The sequence below is a fragment of the Canis lupus genome, chromosome 28 (assembly GCF_011100685.1).
Source record: "Canis lupus familiaris isolate Mischka breed German Shepherd chromosome 28, alternate assembly UU_Cfam_GSD_1.0, whole genome shotgun sequence".
NCBI classification, from domain to species: Eukaryota; Metazoa; Chordata; class Mammalia; order Carnivora; family Canidae; genus Canis; species Canis lupus.
The window spans coordinates 22494042-22512351 of record NC_049249.1 but is presented as its reverse complement, the minus strand read 5'-3'; the positions used below and the strand labels follow the sequence as shown (position 1 = coordinate 22512351).

At 37.3% G+C, this 18310-nt stretch overlaps 1 protein-coding gene across 3 annotated transcripts in view; it reads right to left on the bottom strand.

Annotated features, from left to right (window-relative positions):
- Positions 1 to 18310, bottom strand: part of SHOC2 (SHOC2 leucine rich repeat scaffold protein) — a 96643-nt gene that overhangs the window by 50895 nt on the left and 27438 nt on the right. For all 3 annotated transcript variants that reach the window (XM_038578776.1, XM_038578775.1, XM_038578777.1), the window contains exon 2: positions 1748 to 2693. In XM_038578776.1, the coding sequence (XP_038434704.1) occupies positions 1748 to 2450 (703 nt within the window). In that variant the 5' untranslated portion in view covers positions 2451 to 2693. The remainder of the gene's footprint in view (positions 1 to 1747; positions 2694 to 18310) is intronic.

Genomic DNA, 18310 nt, shown 5'->3' with positions numbered 1-18310 from the left:
TCTCTGCCTCTTTCTCTCTCTGTCTCTCATGAATAAATAAATAAAATCTTTAAAAGAAAAAAAAAACACCTTATAAATTTTAACCTCTCTTAAGAAATATTAACTTTTATCTTTAAAATCAGTTTATTGTCTATCTGATGCCCTGCTTGGAATAAAATAACATTTATGAAGTTACTATTTTTACAAAAATACAAAAATTACAAGAACACAAACTTTAATGATGCCACTATAATTGTGGAAGGGTACTTCTTAAATTCAACGGTTATTTTTAAAATTACAAACTTAGGAATAAAGGTCAAAAGATTAGGCAGGCACAAACCATTTAATTAAATAAAATTTGCCAATTTTTAAAAAATACATTCACTTTTGTAAAAATGCCACATCTATATGCTAAGAACAAACTGAAGTAAATTTCCTATAATTTCTTATATAAGAAATGTATGCTTTTAATTCTCAGGTAATTTGATAACATCTCTATGGAAAGACATCTTTAATAGGACTCATGAATTAAAGCTAACATTTTCAGATGGAATGTAATATATACACAAAACAATAAGAAAAAAACAGGAAATAACATTTGATATTTCTATCTAAAAATTTAGCATTTCTTTTTTCTTTTAGCATTTCCTACAGCCTATAATTCTATTTCAGAATGAACTATATATATTGGTGAAATTTTAACTGAATCTGGTATGAAATCAAAAGTCAATCAACAACCACATTTCTATCTGAAGACATGAAAAGGAGTATTTCCACTCAGACTCCTGAGGATATTTCAATACTCATAAGTGAGTCATACTTTCAGAGTACAGTTTATTGCTTGGGAAAATCTATCATGGATTTTCTAAATACATTTAATGAAACCAAAATTTAGTTAAGATATTGTGTGGCTGGATAGAGTTAAGTGTAGAAAAACGCCATACCTAAAATTTAAACTACATCTTTTTTCAAAGCTAAATAAATTTTTAAACACACATACAGAATATTCTAACAAGCTGCAGTGCCAATGCTCAAGCAACAATATTTTTAAATCGCCTATTTTATTCAGAATATATCTTTCATAAGAAAACCTTCTTTAAATTAAAAAGTTACATAATTAACTTTTATATCAATTTAAAATATTATAAAACAAGCTCATAAATACCTTAATTGCTTAAAATTGGTAAGTCAAAGTTTACCATATTCCCTAATTAAAAAATAAAACATTTTTACTGACTTGTTTACATATATATCCTATTTTTTATACTACTCCCCTTCCTTTGTTTTTTATTTACAACGCTCTTATATGCCAATCTTTTGCAGTAAATTACATAGAAAAGTCATGTGAATTTACACATTTTTCAGATAAAGAAGAGAAAGTGAAAGAACTGGAAAATATAGCCTTAATGAATCTACCATAATTTTTAAACATTTTTAAAAATAGGTAGTAACAAGTTAAAAACCTGGGAAACATCTTTTTACTGCTACAAATTTACTTTTTCTCCAGGAAAATGAAAGCAGAATAGGTTTACATGAACAGGCCCAACTACATTTCTATTCTAACTCACTTTCTTAAGTGTATAAAATAAGCTCAAACCATACACTAGTATTACTAAAACTGAATAATTAAATAAAACATAAAGAAGATGACATTTAGAAACCAGTTGTTTTTAGGCAAATATCAGATATTTTCTAATAGGGAAAAGCACTCAACAAAATTATGTGGCATAACAAATACTACGAATAATAGTAATCCAAGGTCTCTTACCAATTTCAGCAGGTAGTTGTTTGATTTTGTTCTCTCGAATGCTAAGCATGCTGAGTTTTGATAGATTTTTTATGTCCTTTTCCACAGTAGTTATACGATTAAAGCGAAGGTAAAGAGTGGTGAGAGAATCTAGCCTATACACCACTGAAGGAATTTCTCTCAGTTTATTATGCCGTAAATCAAGCATTCGCAGCTTCTTCAAGTTATCAAGAGAGTCAGGCAAACTGGTAAGTGAGTTTTCGTTTAGAGCCAGTGTCATGAGATTTACTAGACAGCCCACCTCTGCTGGTAGAGACTGCAATTTGTTGCTATATAAATAAAGTTCTGTTAATTGAGTCAACTCTTTGATTGATGATGGCAATATGTGTATAGATCTCTTGGATAAGTCCAAACGCATTGAATTCTCTTCCCGGCACTTGTTGAGCTCTTTAATCACCTCTGCATTGCTAGATTTTTTTCTCGTCCCAGGTGCTGGATTTGGCCGTTTGATCGTATTGTCAACTGAAAAAGCCACCCCGGGTTGGGCAGCACTGGAGTCCTTCTTTCCATCTTTGGCATCTTTCCCTTTGGTCTTAGGTTCTTTTTCTTTGCTCTCTTTCCCAAAACCTCCAGAGGCTTTTGCCTCCTTTTCTCTTTCCTTAGCTGATGGCACTTTGGGATCTTTCTCTTTAGAGTCTTTTTCTTTTCCTAAACTACTACTCATGGTGACTCAAACTTGGGCAAAAACTACATGAACTCCTTTGTTTTATTTGCCAACAACAGTAACTGGAATTCAAAGATGAAGAGACAAAGATCCTACACAATCAAAAAAGGTGTTGGCTTGAAGAAATAATCACCATGGAGTAACAGCCATCTGTTACATGTTGGATCTAAAAGCACTATGCCCATTTCTGATAACTTGTTCCAAATGGTAAAATGGTGCTTGGTCAATGATTCATTAGAATTCCTGAAATACAATACAAAAAGAATATTAAATTACTTTAGATTATAATTTATAATAAGCAAATGGGCTCTGAAAAAACAATCTCATTGAAAATTTGGCCATTTTTCTGTGATTTGATACAGTAGTTACTGAACACTTTCTATTATATGCAAAATCCATCAAAAAACTATAAAAATTGGTAAGGCAGGCCCCTATCTTCAAGGACTTTACAATCTAACAGGAAGAGGTAAGGTAGGCATATAAGTTTCCGTAAGTTTGTAAGAACTGAAAAATGGGAGAAATCATAATAGCAGCTAATGTTTGAGAGCTTTCTATGTACAAGCACCACTGTAAAAAAATTACAAATATTAATTTAATACATGTAACAGCCCTAGGAGATCAATTATTGTCCCTATTTTACAATTAAGGACACTGAGGCACAGAAATATTTTTAAGTAACTACCTCTGTGATCTTGGAAAAGCAACAGAACTGAGATTCCAATGTATATATTCACAGCCTGTGTTTCTAACCATTACATTAAAACTGCTCTATCTGCACTAATTGCCAAACAGCTTTAGGTAACAGGAACAAATTCAAAGGCCATGATGATAGAATCAAGAGCAATCTCACTAAAGAATAAAATGGCAAGTGAAATATGTACAGAGCAAAGCAAATAGTCTAGGAAAAAGGTCTTAAGAATCTGTACTTTAATAAGCATTCTAGGTGACTCTAACGTAGGTAGGTCTAGGCACCACCTTTGAGATACAGTAATAAAGAGAAATCTCCAATGAGATCTATAAACTAGAAACTGAATGGTGATAAGGATTCTTAAGGGTTCTTAAAAGTAGAAAAAGTTCATGGTACAATTATTGACCAAAAAGAACCACAAAAGCTGAAAAGATGAGTAAAATCTTTGTGGAGTCAGTCTTCCCTAAGCATTTTTCAATTTAAAATATAATTTGTATCTTGTGACTTATTAACTTTATAAGTGATCTTTATGTAGTAGTAGGGCTCAAAGGTTAAAGACAAAATGATTCACATCCTACTTGATTAGCTTAAGATGTTAGGAAAAATAGTTAATTTTATGAAACCACCAGAAGTATCTGATAGTCTAAGTGCACAGGATCATGCTTAGATTTTCTATACAGAGGATGTGAGTCCTACCCTATACAAGATTATGGTTTAATTAGATATCCAGGGACACCTGGGTGGCTCAGCGGTTGAGCATCTGCCTTTGGTTCAGGGTGTGATCCCGGTCCCGGGAACAAGTCCCATATCAGGCTCCCTGCGAGGAGCCTACTTCTCCCTCTGTCTCTGTGTCTCTGCCTCTCTATGTCTCTCATGAATAAATAAATAAAATCCTTTAAAAAAAATCCAAAGCACTCACATATGACAATAACATAAGATAGTAAATCCTTAGACAATGACATATGCTACTGCTCTTTTGAGAAAACTGACCTCAGTGAAAGTGGCTGAGAAAGGCTGTGTACAGAAGTACAAGCAAGTAAAGACAAGATGGCAAATTAGTCCATGTGGATACAATGAAAGGGTAACCTAAGCCAAGAATATGGAATGAGCTTAGTTTGCCATAGGAAAGTGAAAAGGTGGAATTTTGCCGAAGCAAAAGTCTCAGGGGTGCAGTAATAACAGGAGCTGGGTAGAAGACTAATCTAAATTCCAGATTAGAGTCGAACTTCATCAGCCTATAAGATTCTACAGTTAAAAAAAAATGCTAGTTTTTGCTAGCATATCTGAAAAGCTATTATCTCCCCACTACTCACCACAACCTTCAAAACGAGAAAATAATTTTGAGCTACAATGGGGAAAGAAAACCTTCAGAGGTACTAAGAAATGCTGATGAGCCAAAATGAAAGCACATTTATTACAATGATACAAGAGTGAATGATGGGAGATAAACACAAATGACAGAATGCAGAACTGCTTATCAATTTATATGTAAGAAATGTCATTCATTATGCCAAGTTCCTGAAAATCAAATTTCTATTTAGCAAGATATGTATGTACTGAATTTAAAAATGCATATGGTAGAAAAAAAGATGTTCAGTATTAAAGAACAAATCCAGCCTCTCAAGAAGTATACTAGCAAAACTTTAATGTTTCTGCTTAGATTTAAAGGCATTTTTGTGACTTAAAAGTAACACTTTTCTAAACACACAACTGGCAATTTAAAAAATGGAATCCTTGATCTCCTATTCTGATGTTTCCCAAACTTCTCTATTAATAAAAAAATTAAGTAAAATAAACCTGGGATATATGTTTTAAAAAAAAAAAAAAAAAAAAGCCCAATCTCCATCCTAAACCACTGAATTGGAATCTTTAGAAAGAATCTGGAAACATCTGTTTTAATAAGAAATGTCTCGGCAAAGGCTTATCAAGTTTGGAAATACAGGATATAACCAAATCTGAACACTGAGCATCTGAACACTGATACACTTACAATTTCTTAAATATTATTCTAAAAATGAAGATTGAGGGGATGCATGGCTGGCTCAGTCAGTACAGCACGTGACTCTTGATCGCGGGGTTGTGAGTTCAAGTCCCACAATGGACACATATATTACTTTAAAAAATTAAATAGGGGGTCCCTGGGTGGCACAGCGGTTTAGCGCCTGCCTTTGGCCCAGGGCGCAATCCTGGAGACCCGGGATCAAATCCCGCGTCGGGCTCCCGGTGCATGGGGCCTGCTTCTCCCTCTGCCTATGTCTCTGCCTCTCTCTCTCTCTCTCTCTGTGACTATCATAAATAAAAAAAATTAAATAAAATGAAAACTGAACTACATAAATATTTGTATGTTCCATACATGATACTACTATAAATGTTAAAAATGATTCCATAAAAAAATAAAATAAAAATGAAGATAAAAGGAGTGGGTCAGGAAACTGTATTAATGACAAAAAAAGTTACTAATAATTTAAAGTTTTCATTGAAGTTGGAGAGTTCCCATGGTATATAAATAACATAACATATCTGAAGTTCATACTAGAGATACTTAGGCTGTTTGATGGTTTTCTTACAATAGCGATGGATTTGAACTGATCCCACATACTCATCCTATAACTCTTGCAACTGAGATTTATTCAAATATGGTTTAGACACTGTTCATAACAGTAGAACTAGTTAAAGAGAATAGAATTTAGACTTTGACATTATCATCATACTGAAAGGATTAACTAACTAACCAGGCTTGACTATTAACTAAAAAATTTTCACATTCAGTAAAAATATATGTTGTCTAAGTCAACTAACAAACAACTTGACAGTCCCAAATTAAGATCTGGGTCTAATCTAGACCTGAATCAGATGACACTACTAAGCTTTTTTGGACAAGAAAAAAAGTATTGGGAGTAACCTTTCATGTTTCTTGGAAATAAACTATTCAATAGATTTTTTTTTAAATCCCTTTGTAACAATGGGAAACAGTTAGGTTTGCACAAAATTTGACTAGTTATACAATAGAAAGTGACAGTACCCATTCTAAAAATGCTTAAAATCTAGTGAAAAGCATAAAATTGCACCACTTACTAAGCTTGAGGCTAGCAATTGTGTTTTTTTAAAAACATTTTATTTATTTATTCATGAGAGAGACGGGCAGAGACACAGGCAGAGGGAGAAGCAGGCTCCATTCAGGGAGCCCGATGCGGGACTCGATCTGGCTTCTCCAGGATCACGCCCTGGGCTGAAGGCAGATGCTTAACCTCTGAGCCACCCAGGTGTCCCGCAATTGTGCTTTTATACTGGGATCTTCACCACTCCAGAAGATTCCTCTATTCCCTACCACCTAATAACTACCATATATAGAGCACTTGACATGAACTTTTTATCATATTTCAAATTCTCACAACCACATCAAGGAAAACATTAAAAGTATCTCTACTCATAACCAAGTTAGGTTTCTTGAGTTCATTTTATCATTTGTCCAAAAATTGATACCAAATAAGAAACTACCAATGCTATTTGCTGACAAAGGTCTAAGCTGATAAAATTTTTCTCAGGTACTTAATAACTATATTCCAAATCATGAAAATTCTTAACTTCAAATTCCTAAGTACACGAGTTCCTCTATTTCCAATTTATAGACAAGAAAATTAAGGCACTAAAGTCAGATACCTGGTAAATAAGGAAAAATTCAAAACCAGGTCTACCTGACTGTAAGCCCATGAATGTTCTTTCCACTATACTATGCTGTATTTCAAAGATAACTATCCAAGTCATAATTGTAGGAGGATGCTGATTATAGTACTTTAGGCCTCAATACTTTCTAAGTCAGAGCTCAGGAAACTTTTCTTGTAAACGGCCACATATTAAATGCTTTAGGCTTTGTGGGCCAGATGTTCTGTTACAAGTACTCATTTCTACCACTTTAGCATGAAAACAGCTGTAGACACTATGTAAATGACTAGGTGAGGCTGTGTTTCAATACAAGTTTACCGAAAGAGGCCACACACTGAATTCAGCCACCAGGTGACAGTTTTCCAGGTCACTGTCTCAGATTATATGCAAACTGGATGTAAGAAGTAGAAAACAAAACAAAACAGAAAAAACAAAAACAAAAAACAAAACAAAAAACAAATCCTTGTTCTTATAAAACATTCAACAATACTTTTAGCTATTTCTAAAATTAGCTACAATTTCCTAAAATCTAGGGGATGGGAGGACTGGAGCAGAGATGGAAGTGAGAAAGCACTAGCACTAGTAAGATCTACTCTTGGTATAAGACTACAATGATAATCATCATTTGTAATAATTATTTTTCTAAAACTCATCAATAGGCCACATATACTAAATATATTCCTTAGTCTTACTTTAAATGAGGATGTGAAAGCTTAACAATACTGGATCTTGTCTTACAATGAACATGACTTCTGGTTCCAAACAAGATGGAATAAACCCATTTTATCCTGTTCCTCCATTATAACCTAAAATCCTGCACAAAATACATAAAGAAACTAGCGTAAGATTCTGAAAGGTAAAGAACGTACAGTGGCTACGGACTCTGGATGAAGGATAACCCGATGGTGAGTTCTCTGGGTTTTTTTGGTTTTGTTTCCTATATATCCTGGTCTGGCAGTAGGGAAGTCCATAATCCAAAAGCACAAGTACCTACCAAAAAAAGGTCTCCCTAGTCAAAAGATTATGAAGAGAATGAAAAGAAGCTACAGTCTGGGAGAAAAATGTATCCAGAATATGTAAAAAAGTCCTTTATATAGTAAGAAAACAATCAATCCAATTAGAGACCCTCTACTAAAGACACACATGTAAAGATGTTCAACAGCATTAGAGAAGTGCACATAACCACATGACTACTAGAAGAACTAAAATTAAAAATATGGATACCAAGTGCTGTTGAAAACATGGAAAAACCGGATCAATCACTCATTGCTAATAACGTAAATTGTACAGCCACTCTGGAAAACAATTTGGCAGTCTCTCATAAACATACAACCCTGGCAATTGTACCCATGGACATTTATCCTAGAGAAATGAAAACTTATGGTGATACAAAATATGTATACAAACATTTATAGCAGCTTTATTTGTAACGCCCCAAATGTGAAAACATTTGGGTGAACTGATAAACTGTGGTATATCCATACAATAGAATACTGCTCAGCAATAAAAAGGAACAAACTATCCTTGCACACAAAAACTGGGATGGATCTCAAGGGCACTATGCTGAGGCAAAAATGATCAAAAACTTGATATGTAGAGGGGGCGGGGCAAGATGGCGGAGGAGTAGGGTCCCCAAGTCCCCTGTCCCCACCAACAACCTAGATAACTTTCAAATCATCCTGAAAACCTACAAATTCGACCTGAGATGTAAAGAGAGAAGAGCTGGAACACTATAGAGAGAAGAGTTTGTGCTTCTAACATGGTAGGAAGGCAAAAAAAAAAAAAAAGGGGGGGGGGCGGGGGGAGGGACGCCCGGGTGGCTCAGCGGTTGGGCGCCTGCCTTTGGCTCGGGTGGGGATCCCCGATTCAGGATCGAATCCCGCATCGGGCTCCCTACGAGGAGCCTGCTTCTCCCTCTGCCTGTGTCTCTGCCTCTCCTCTCAATCTGTGTCTCTCATGAATAAATAAATGAATCTTAAAAAAAAGAAAAAAAAAAAAAAGGAATCAAGTGAGGAGCCCCCCCCCCCCCCCCCCCCCCCCCCCCCCCCCAGGAACCAGGCTAAGGCCCAGCAGCGAGAGCCTCCCGGGAAATTAAGGCCCCACCTGGAGAAGCGGGAGCTTTAAAACTCTGCACCTGGATTCTTCCCGGAGGGAGAGGCGCTCAGCAGGGAACCCGGGCAGGAGCAGGAGGGGCAGCGGGGCCTCCAGGCTCCCGGGGTCACTAACAGGAGGGGCGCCGGGGGAGAGCGCCCCACACACCCGGGCCCATCTCGGTAACGGGCTGGAGCGCCCAGCGGGGCCTCGGGGAGAAGCCGGGGGGCAGGCGGGGGCTCCAGGGTAGGGGGTTGCGCCTGCTGCCTGCGGGAGCCACGGCCGGGAGCGCAATTCCAGCAGCGCAGGCCCTGGAGCCCAGGGCGCGGGGGACACGCCCAGGACCCTGCGCTCCCCCGGGACAGGCGGAGGCAGGGAGGGCCCAGGACAGCGAGACGCCTGCCCCGGGCGCCAGGCACCCCCACTGTGTAGACCAGTATCCCCCGCCCCCGGGGGAGCATCCAGGCCGTGCGGACTGGGAGCTACAGTAGTTAGTTACTGCGGGAGCTGACTCCATGGCTGGACTGGCCGCCCCCAGTGTAGCTGTTCCTCCTGGTGTCACCCTGTGCCTGGAACAGAGCCGGGCTGCCAGGGAACAGGGACCTCACCAGGTAAACAGCTCCCACTGAGCCGTGCACCTGGCAGGAGGCAGGGGGCAGGGCAGCTCCCCCCCACCCACACACACACCTGAGACTCAGCACCACAGGCCCCTCCCCGAGAAGACCAGCTGGAAGGACAGGGGAAGAGCAAGTTCTTGACCAAACAGAGCTGGAAAGCTCCAGGGGAAGTAGAGGGATTTATAACATATGGAACTAGAGGATACCCCTCCTTATTTTTTTGTTTTGTTTTCCTTTTTTTTTCTTCCTTTTTCCAGTACAACTCGTTTTTAGCGATTCTGCACTGAGCAAAATGACTAGAAAGAACAACTCACCACAAAAGAAAGAATCAGAAACAGTACTCTCTGCCACAGACTTACAGAATTTGGATTACAATTTTAAGTCAGAAAATCTATTCAGAAGCACAATTATAAAGCTACTGGTGGCTCTGGAAAAAAGCATAAAGGATTCAAGAGACTTCATGATTGTAGAATTTAGATCAGGCCGAAATTAAAAATCAATTAAATGAGATGTAATACAAACTGGAAGTCCTAACGATGAGGGTTAATGAGGTAGAAGAGAGTGACATAGAAGACAAGTTGATGGCAAGGAAGGAAGCTGAGGGAAAAAAAGAAAAACAATTAAAAGACCATTAGGAAAGGTTATAAGGGAAATAAATGACAGCCTCAAAAGGAAAAACCTACATTTAATTGGGGTTCCAGAGGGTGCCGAAAGGGACAGAGGACCAGAAAGCATATTTGAACAAACCATAGCTGAGAACTTCCCTAACTTGGGGAGGGAAACAGGCATTCAGATCCAGGAGATAGAGCGATCACCCCTAAAATCAATGAAAACCACTCAACACCTCGACATTTAATAGTGAAACTTGCAAATTCAAAGATAAAGAGAAAATCCTTAAAGCAGCAAGAGACCAGAGATCTCTAACTTATATGGGGAGAAATATTAGATTAACGTCAGACCTCTCTCCATGGAGACCTGGCAGGCCAGAAAGGGCTGGCAGGATATATTCAGGGTCCTAAATGAGAAGAACATGCAGCCAAGAATACTCTATCCAGCAAGACTCTCATTCAGAATAGAAGGAGAGATAGAGTTTCCAAAATAGGCAGAAACTGAAAGAATATGTGACCACCAAGCCAGCTCTGCAAGAAATATTAAGGGGGACTCTGTAAAAGAAAGAGGAAGCCCAAAGAAACAATCCACAAAAACAGGGACTGAATAGGTATTATGATGACACTAAATTCGTATCTTTCAATACTAACTCTGAACGTGAATGGGCTTAATGATCCCATCAAAAGACACAGGGTTTCAGACTGGATAAAAAAACAAGACCCATCTATTTGCGGTCTACAAGAGACTCATTTTAGACCTAAGGACATCTACAGCCTGAAAATAAAAGGTTGGAGAACCATTTACCATTCAAATAGCCCTCAAAAGACAGCAGGGGTAGCAATCCTCATATCAGATAAATTAAAGTTTATCCCAAAGACTGTAGTAAGAGATGAAGAGGGACACTGTATTATACTATATATACTATCCAACAAGAGGACCTACAATCAAGAATATTTATGGCCCTAATGTGGGAGCTGCCAAGTATATCAATCAATAACTAAAGACAAGACATATTTAGATAATAATACACTAAAACTGGGAGACTTCAACACGGCACTTTCTGCAAATGATAGATCTTCTAAGCACAACATCTCCAAAGAAACAAGAGCTTTAAATGATACACTGGACCATATGGATTTCACAGATATTTACAGAACTTTACATCCAAACGCAACTGAATACACATTCTTCTCAAGTGCACATGGAACTTTCTCCAGAATAGACCACATACTGGGTCACAAATCAGGTCTTAACTGATACCAAAAGGTTGGGATTGTCCCCTGCATATGTTCAGACCATAATGCTTTGAAACTTGAACTCAATCACAAGAAGAAATTTGGAAGAAATTCAAACACATGGAAGTTAAAGACCATCCTACTAAAAGATGAAAAAAGCGTCAACCAGGAAATTAGAGAATTAAAAAGATTCATGGAAACTAATGAGAATGAAAATACAACTGTTCAAAATCTTTGGAATACAGCAAAAGCAGTCCTGAGAGGGAAATACATCTCAATACAAGCATCCCTCAAAAAAAAACTGGAAAAACTCAAATACAAAAGCTAACCTTACACCTAAAGGAACTGGAGAAATAACAGCAAATAAAACCTACACCCAGCAAAAGAAGAGTTAATAAAGATTTGAGCAGAACTCAATGAAATAGGGGATCCCTGGGTGGCGCAGCAGTTTGGCGCCTGCCTTTGGCCCAGGGCGAGATCCTGGAGACCCGGGATCGAATCCCACGTTGGGCTCCCGGTGCATGGAGCCTGCCTCTCCCTCTGCCTGTGTCTCTGCCTCTCTCTCTCTCTGTGACTATCATAAAAAATTAAAAAAAAAAAAAAAAAAAAAAGAACTCAATGAAATAGAGACCAGAAGAACTGTAGAACAGATCAATAAAACCAGGAGTTGGTTCTTTGAAAGTATTAATAATATAAACCATTAGCCAGCCTTATTAAAAGCAAAAACAAAAAGACTCTAATAAAATCACGAATGAGAAAGGAGAGATCACAAACAATACCAAGGAAATACAAACAATTTTAAAAACATATTATGAGCAGCTATAAGCCAATATATTAGGCAATCTAGAAGAAATGGACGCATCCAGTTTATCCAGGTTATCCAGTAGTTTCTGGATAACCAAAAACTACCAAAAGTGGAACAGGAAGAAATGGAAAACCTGAACAGGCCAATAACCAGGGAGGAAATTGAAGCAGTCATCAAAAACCTCCCAAAACACAAAAGTCCAGGGCCAGATGGCTTCCCAGGGGAATTCCATCAAATGTTTAAAGAAGAAACAATACCTATTCTCTAAAGCTGTTCCCGAAAGATAGAAAGGGATGGAATACTTCCAAACTCGTTCTTTGAGGCCAGCATCAGCAATTCAGCAGTGTGGCAGGATAGAAAATCAACGCCCAGAAATCAGTGGCATTTCTATACACTGAGACTGAAGAAAGAGAAATTAAGGAGTCAATCCCATTTACAATTGCACCCAAAAGCATAAGATAAATAGGAATAAACCTAACCAAACAGGTAAAGGATCTATACCCCAAAAACTACAGAACACTTCTAAAAGAAATTGAGGAAAACACAAAGAGATGGAAAAATATTCCATGCTCATAGGTTGGAAGAATACTGTGAAAATGTCAATGCTACCCAGGGCAAATTTACACATTCAATGCAATCCCTATCAAAATACCATGGACTTTCTTCAGAGAGTTAGAACAAATAATCTTAAGATTTGTGTGGAATCAGAAAAGACCCCAAATAGCAAGGGGAATATTAAAAAAGAAAACCAGAGCCGGGCACATAGCAATGCCGGATTTCAGGTTGTACTACAAAGCTATGATCATCAAGATAGTGTGATACTGGCACAAAAACAGACACACAGATCAATGGAACAGAAAAGAGAATCCAGAAATGGGCCCTCAACTCTATGGTCAACTAATATTCAACAACGCAGGAGAGACTATCCACTGGAAAAAGGACAGTCTCTTCAATAAATGGTGCTGAGAAAATTGGACATCCACATGCAGAAGAATACACTAGACCATTCTCTTACACCATACACCAAGATAAACTCAAAATGGATGAAGGATCTAAACGTGAGACAAGAATCCATCAAAATCCTAGAGGAGAACACAGGCAACACCCTTCTTGAACTTGGCCACAGCAACTTCTTGCAAGACACATCCATGAAGGCAAGAGAAACAAAATCAAAAATGAATTGTTGGGACTTAATCAAGATAAAAAGCTTCTGCACAGCAAAAGAAAGAGTCAACAAAACTAAAAGACAACCTACAAAATGGGAGAAGATATTTGCAAATGACCTATCAGATAAAGGGCTAGCATCCAAGATCTATAAAGAACTTACTCAACTCAACAGCAAAGAAACAAACAATCCAATCATGAAATGGGCAAAAGACATGAACAGAAATCTCACAGAGGAAGACATAGATATGGCCAACAAGCACATGAGAAAATGCTCTGCATCACTGGCCATCAGGGAAATACAAATCAATACCACAATGAGATACCACCTCACACCAGTGAGAATGGGGAAAATTAACAGGACAGGAAACCACAAATGTTGGAGAGGATGTGGAGAAAGGGGAACCCTCTTGCACTGTTGGTGGGAATGTGAACTGGTGCAGCCACTCTGGAAAACTGTGTGGAGGTTCCTCAAAGAGTTAAAAATAGATCCGCCCTATGACCCAGCAATTGCACTGCTGGGGATTTACCCCAAAGATACAGATGCAATGAAATGCCGGACACCTGCACCCTGATGTTTATAGCAGCAATGTCCACAATAGCCAAACTGTGGAAGAAGCCTCAGTGTCCATCGAAAGATGAATGGATAAAGAAGATGTGGTTTATGTATACAATGGAATATTACTCAGCCATTAGAAATGACAAATACCCACCATTTGCTTCGATGTGGATGGAACTGGAGGGTATTATGCTGAGTGAAATAAGTCAATTGGAGAAGGACAAACATTATATGGCCTCATTCATTTGGGGAATATAAAAATTAGTGAAAGGGAATAAAGGGAAAGGAGAGAAAATTAGTGAAAATATCAGTGAGGGTGACAGAACATGAGAGACACCTAACTCTGGGTAATGAACAAGGGGTAGTGGAAGGGGAGGTGGGCAGGGGGTTGGGGTGACTGGGTGACAGGCATTTGGCGGGATGAGCACTGGGTGTTATATGTTGCCAAATTGAACTCCAATAAAAAAATGTAAAAAAATGGAAGCTACTTATAAGATTATTTTACTGATCATATGTATACATTAAAAAGAATACTTTGTTATTAAAAGAAGATTGTTTGAGCCAAATCTTTTCTTTCATAAACATGAAAGACATCATAATAATGTAATTAAAAAAAGATAACTTAAATGTAACAAATCAAGGGAAAATTCAGTTTTAAAAATTTTATACAAGATTAAAAATATTTTTTTCAAAAAGGTAGGAAAATTTTTCAAACTGTAAGAAAATATATCTTAGAGGTAATTTTTTATACATTAATTTCAACTTTTTTTAAAGATAAATTTAGAGCAAGCATGGGGGAGAGGAGCAGAGGGAGACAGAGAAACTCAGGCAGACTACACAGAGGGTGTAGAGTTCAACACAGTGCTCAATCTCACAGCCCTGAGATCACAACCTGAGCCAAAACCAAGATTCAGAGCAACTGAGCCCCCCAGGGGCCCCTAATTTCAATATTCTTTAGGACAAGAAGCACTTTGGGAAACACAAAAATATAAAACCAGCAGAAATGTCAAAGGTCACAAGGCAAAGAGAAAGTATTATAAGCAGTTGTAACTGAAGAAACAGAGTGGTCTTAAAGAAAATGGACTGCAAGAAAGCTGTTGGGCCCACAGAAGTTGCTTCCTGCAATTAGGCACATATGGACTCCAGGGTAGATGAAGCTCTTACAAGTGACTCTACAAAACCTACAATTTAGTACTTACTAAGTTTTGTGCTACCTATATTTTAATAAACATGTTTCTACCATTTATAACTTTGTTATATCCTCCAATTTTTAAGATAATAATCTTTAAGTTATCTCAGGGTTTGGGGGCACATCTAAACAGGAAGGGTTGTCAGTATGAGATGTCAAAGCCCAACTGGAGATAACATCAGAAAAATAACAGTGAATACCTCCAAAACTTCACTCCTCTACAAAAGCAGTGAATAGAAAACTGGCAAAATCATTTGTAATTAATTTTATCAGAACTCTGAAAATTAACCAAAAGTTTCCTTTAGAAAGGAAGGAAGGAAAGAACTGAAAGGAAGGAAGGAAAGAACAAGCTTCGTTAGATTTTAACTTGTCCTAGTCTCATTCCTTGCTCTCCAGATGGATAGTAGCCTTGAAAAATTATAGCCCACATTCCCAGTGCAGCCTAGCAGCTACCAGAGGGAGCAAAACAAAGCTGGAGCCCACTGACAGCTTCAATCCCTCCAAACTATTACTATTAGCCCTGGTTGGTAGCTCCCAGAGAGTCTACTTGCAATACTATTCATATTTGACCTAATTCAGTGCTTGCCCAATGCAAAAGACATTTTCCCCAGGAAAAGATTTGCTGAAAACAATTATAGGTAAGTGTTTTATACTCACTTGGCTTGAGGTGGTGGCCAACATTTGAGCCAAACAACAGACTAATCAAAAAGCCTTAAACAAACTAGGAATGAGATACCACAGGGACTTTGAAATATTCCAACACATCCCTGGGAATCTAAAAGCTCATGTACATGCTTAAGGCAGTATGCATGCTGGAGATTGTGTATATGCTCAGGAAAAACCTGAGAATGTCCCAAGCCCTTATTTTTAACTGTGGGGCCCTGCATAAGCAGGAAGTAAAGGCTTAGTCAGAGTTGTCAGATGCCTGGTTGAGTGCTTGAAGGTACATCCCAACAACAGAGTTCTTTGGCAAAGACTAGAAGATTTATTAGTTCCAGGCATTTAAAGACATTTCTGTCCAATCATTAGCTAACCATTAAGCTAAACAAGTGAGACTTCAGTGGCCACACAACTTGAAGGACTTGTGCAAGAATTATAGTTTAGCTATGAACACATTCATAAGTTTGAGTTAGCCAAAATTAGTGCAGAGAAGTCACTAAATCAACAACCACCACAATAAGCAGCAAGAACAGATCCTGGGGAAAAGGCAAAAATCTCAACAACTGTCCTATTTTGTAATTTAAAACTGTTCTTTAAACAATTTTTTGTAAATGTCCATATTATTTAAATGCCCATTATTTAATATGTCCAAATGTAATTTTTCAACGGAACGTCTCACCAAATACAGACTATGAAAAGATAAAAATTATTTGGGGGTGAGGCTCCTGGAGGCTCAGTCAGTTAAGTGTCCAACTCTTGATTTTGGTTCAGATCATGATTTCAGGATCCTAGGATTGAGCCCCACATCAGGCTCTGCACTTAACACAAAGTCTGCTTAGGATTTTCTCTCTCCCTCTCCCTCTGCCCCTCCCTCTTCTCATGCTCTCTCTAAAATAAATAAAATCTTTAACAAAAAATATATATTTGGAGGAAAAATCAAATAGATTGTTTGATGTTGAAATAACAAGAACTGAAATGAAAAAGTAGAAAGGTTCAACAGGTATAAGCAGGCAGAAAAAACAGTGAACTTTAAGATAGATCAATTGAGATTATCCAGCCTGAGGAATAGAAAAACATGAAGAAAAATAAACAGAGTATCAGAAATCTGTGGAACACCATATCAAATGAACCAACATATATACAATGGGAGATCCAGGAAGAGACAAGTGACAGAAATATTAGAAGAAATAATGGCCAAAAAGTTCCTTTCCAATTTTGAAGGAATGAATTAATCTACACCTCCAAGAAGCTTAACAAACTCTAAGTAGGATAAATTCAAAGTAATCTATACACAGGCTACATTGAAATCTACATTACCAAACTGCTAAATGGCGAAAGCTGACAAAGAAAAACTTGAAAGCAGCAAGTGATTCATCCTGTGTAAGAGATAAAAAGGTTAACAGATTTCTCATAGGAAAATAAGGAGGCCAGAGGCAGTGGGAGGACATATTCAAAGTTCTGAAAGCAATAAAAAAGAACTGTCAATCAAAAATTCTGTATCCAACACTATTCTTCAATGAGGGTGAATTTAAAACATTCCCAGATAAGCAAAACTGAAAGAATTTGTTGCTGACCTGCCCTACAAGAAATACCAAATAACTCCTTCAGTGTTTAGAAAGAAAAAACACTAGACAATAATTAAAATACAAATGAAGAAATAAAGATCACCAGTAAAATTAACTACAAAAATAATATAAAGAGCAGTATAAATGTATTTCTTGTAGTTTTCTCCTATTCAATGTAAAAGAAAATTTCATAGGGTGATGTATTGAAGTGCTAAATCACTATACTGTACACCTGAAACTAATACTATATTATGTGTTAACTGGAATTTCAGTAAAAACTAAATAAATGAAGCTCTATTCCCTACTTCATCAAAAAAACGAAAGAAAATTGCATAAAGCGATACATAAACATCTGTGTTGAAAGGCACACAATGTGTAAAGATATAACGTGCATGACAATAAGCAAAATGGAGGGGGTAAATGGAGCTACATAGGCACAAAGTTTTCTTACACTACTGAAATTAACTTGGTATTGATAAGAACCAGATTCTTATGATTTAAGATGTTAATTTTGTAGGGTAACCATTAAGATCACAAAGAAAATAGTAGTCTAGGAAATATCTATTTAATACAAAAGACAGCAATGGAGAAACAGAAAAACAAAAAAGTACACATAGAAAAGTGTCAGATATAAATTCTACCTTACCAATAATTACATTAAATGTGAATGGGTTAAACTCTCAAAAGGCAAAAGTTGGTAGAAAAGATGAAAATAAGGTGATCCAACTATATACTGTCAACAAGAGACACGTTATAGACTAAAAAACATGAACAGATTAAAATGTCAGAAAAAGGTATACCATCCCAATAGTAACCAAAAGAGAGCTGAAGTGACACTATTTCAGATAAAATAGACTTTAAAACAAAAATTGTTACTGAAACATTTTATAATAGAAAATACAGTAATTATAAATCTATATGCACTTAACAGAGCACACAGTACATTAAAAACTGACAGAACTGACATGAGAGAAGATTCAACAATAGTGACTTCAATACTCTACTTTGAATAACA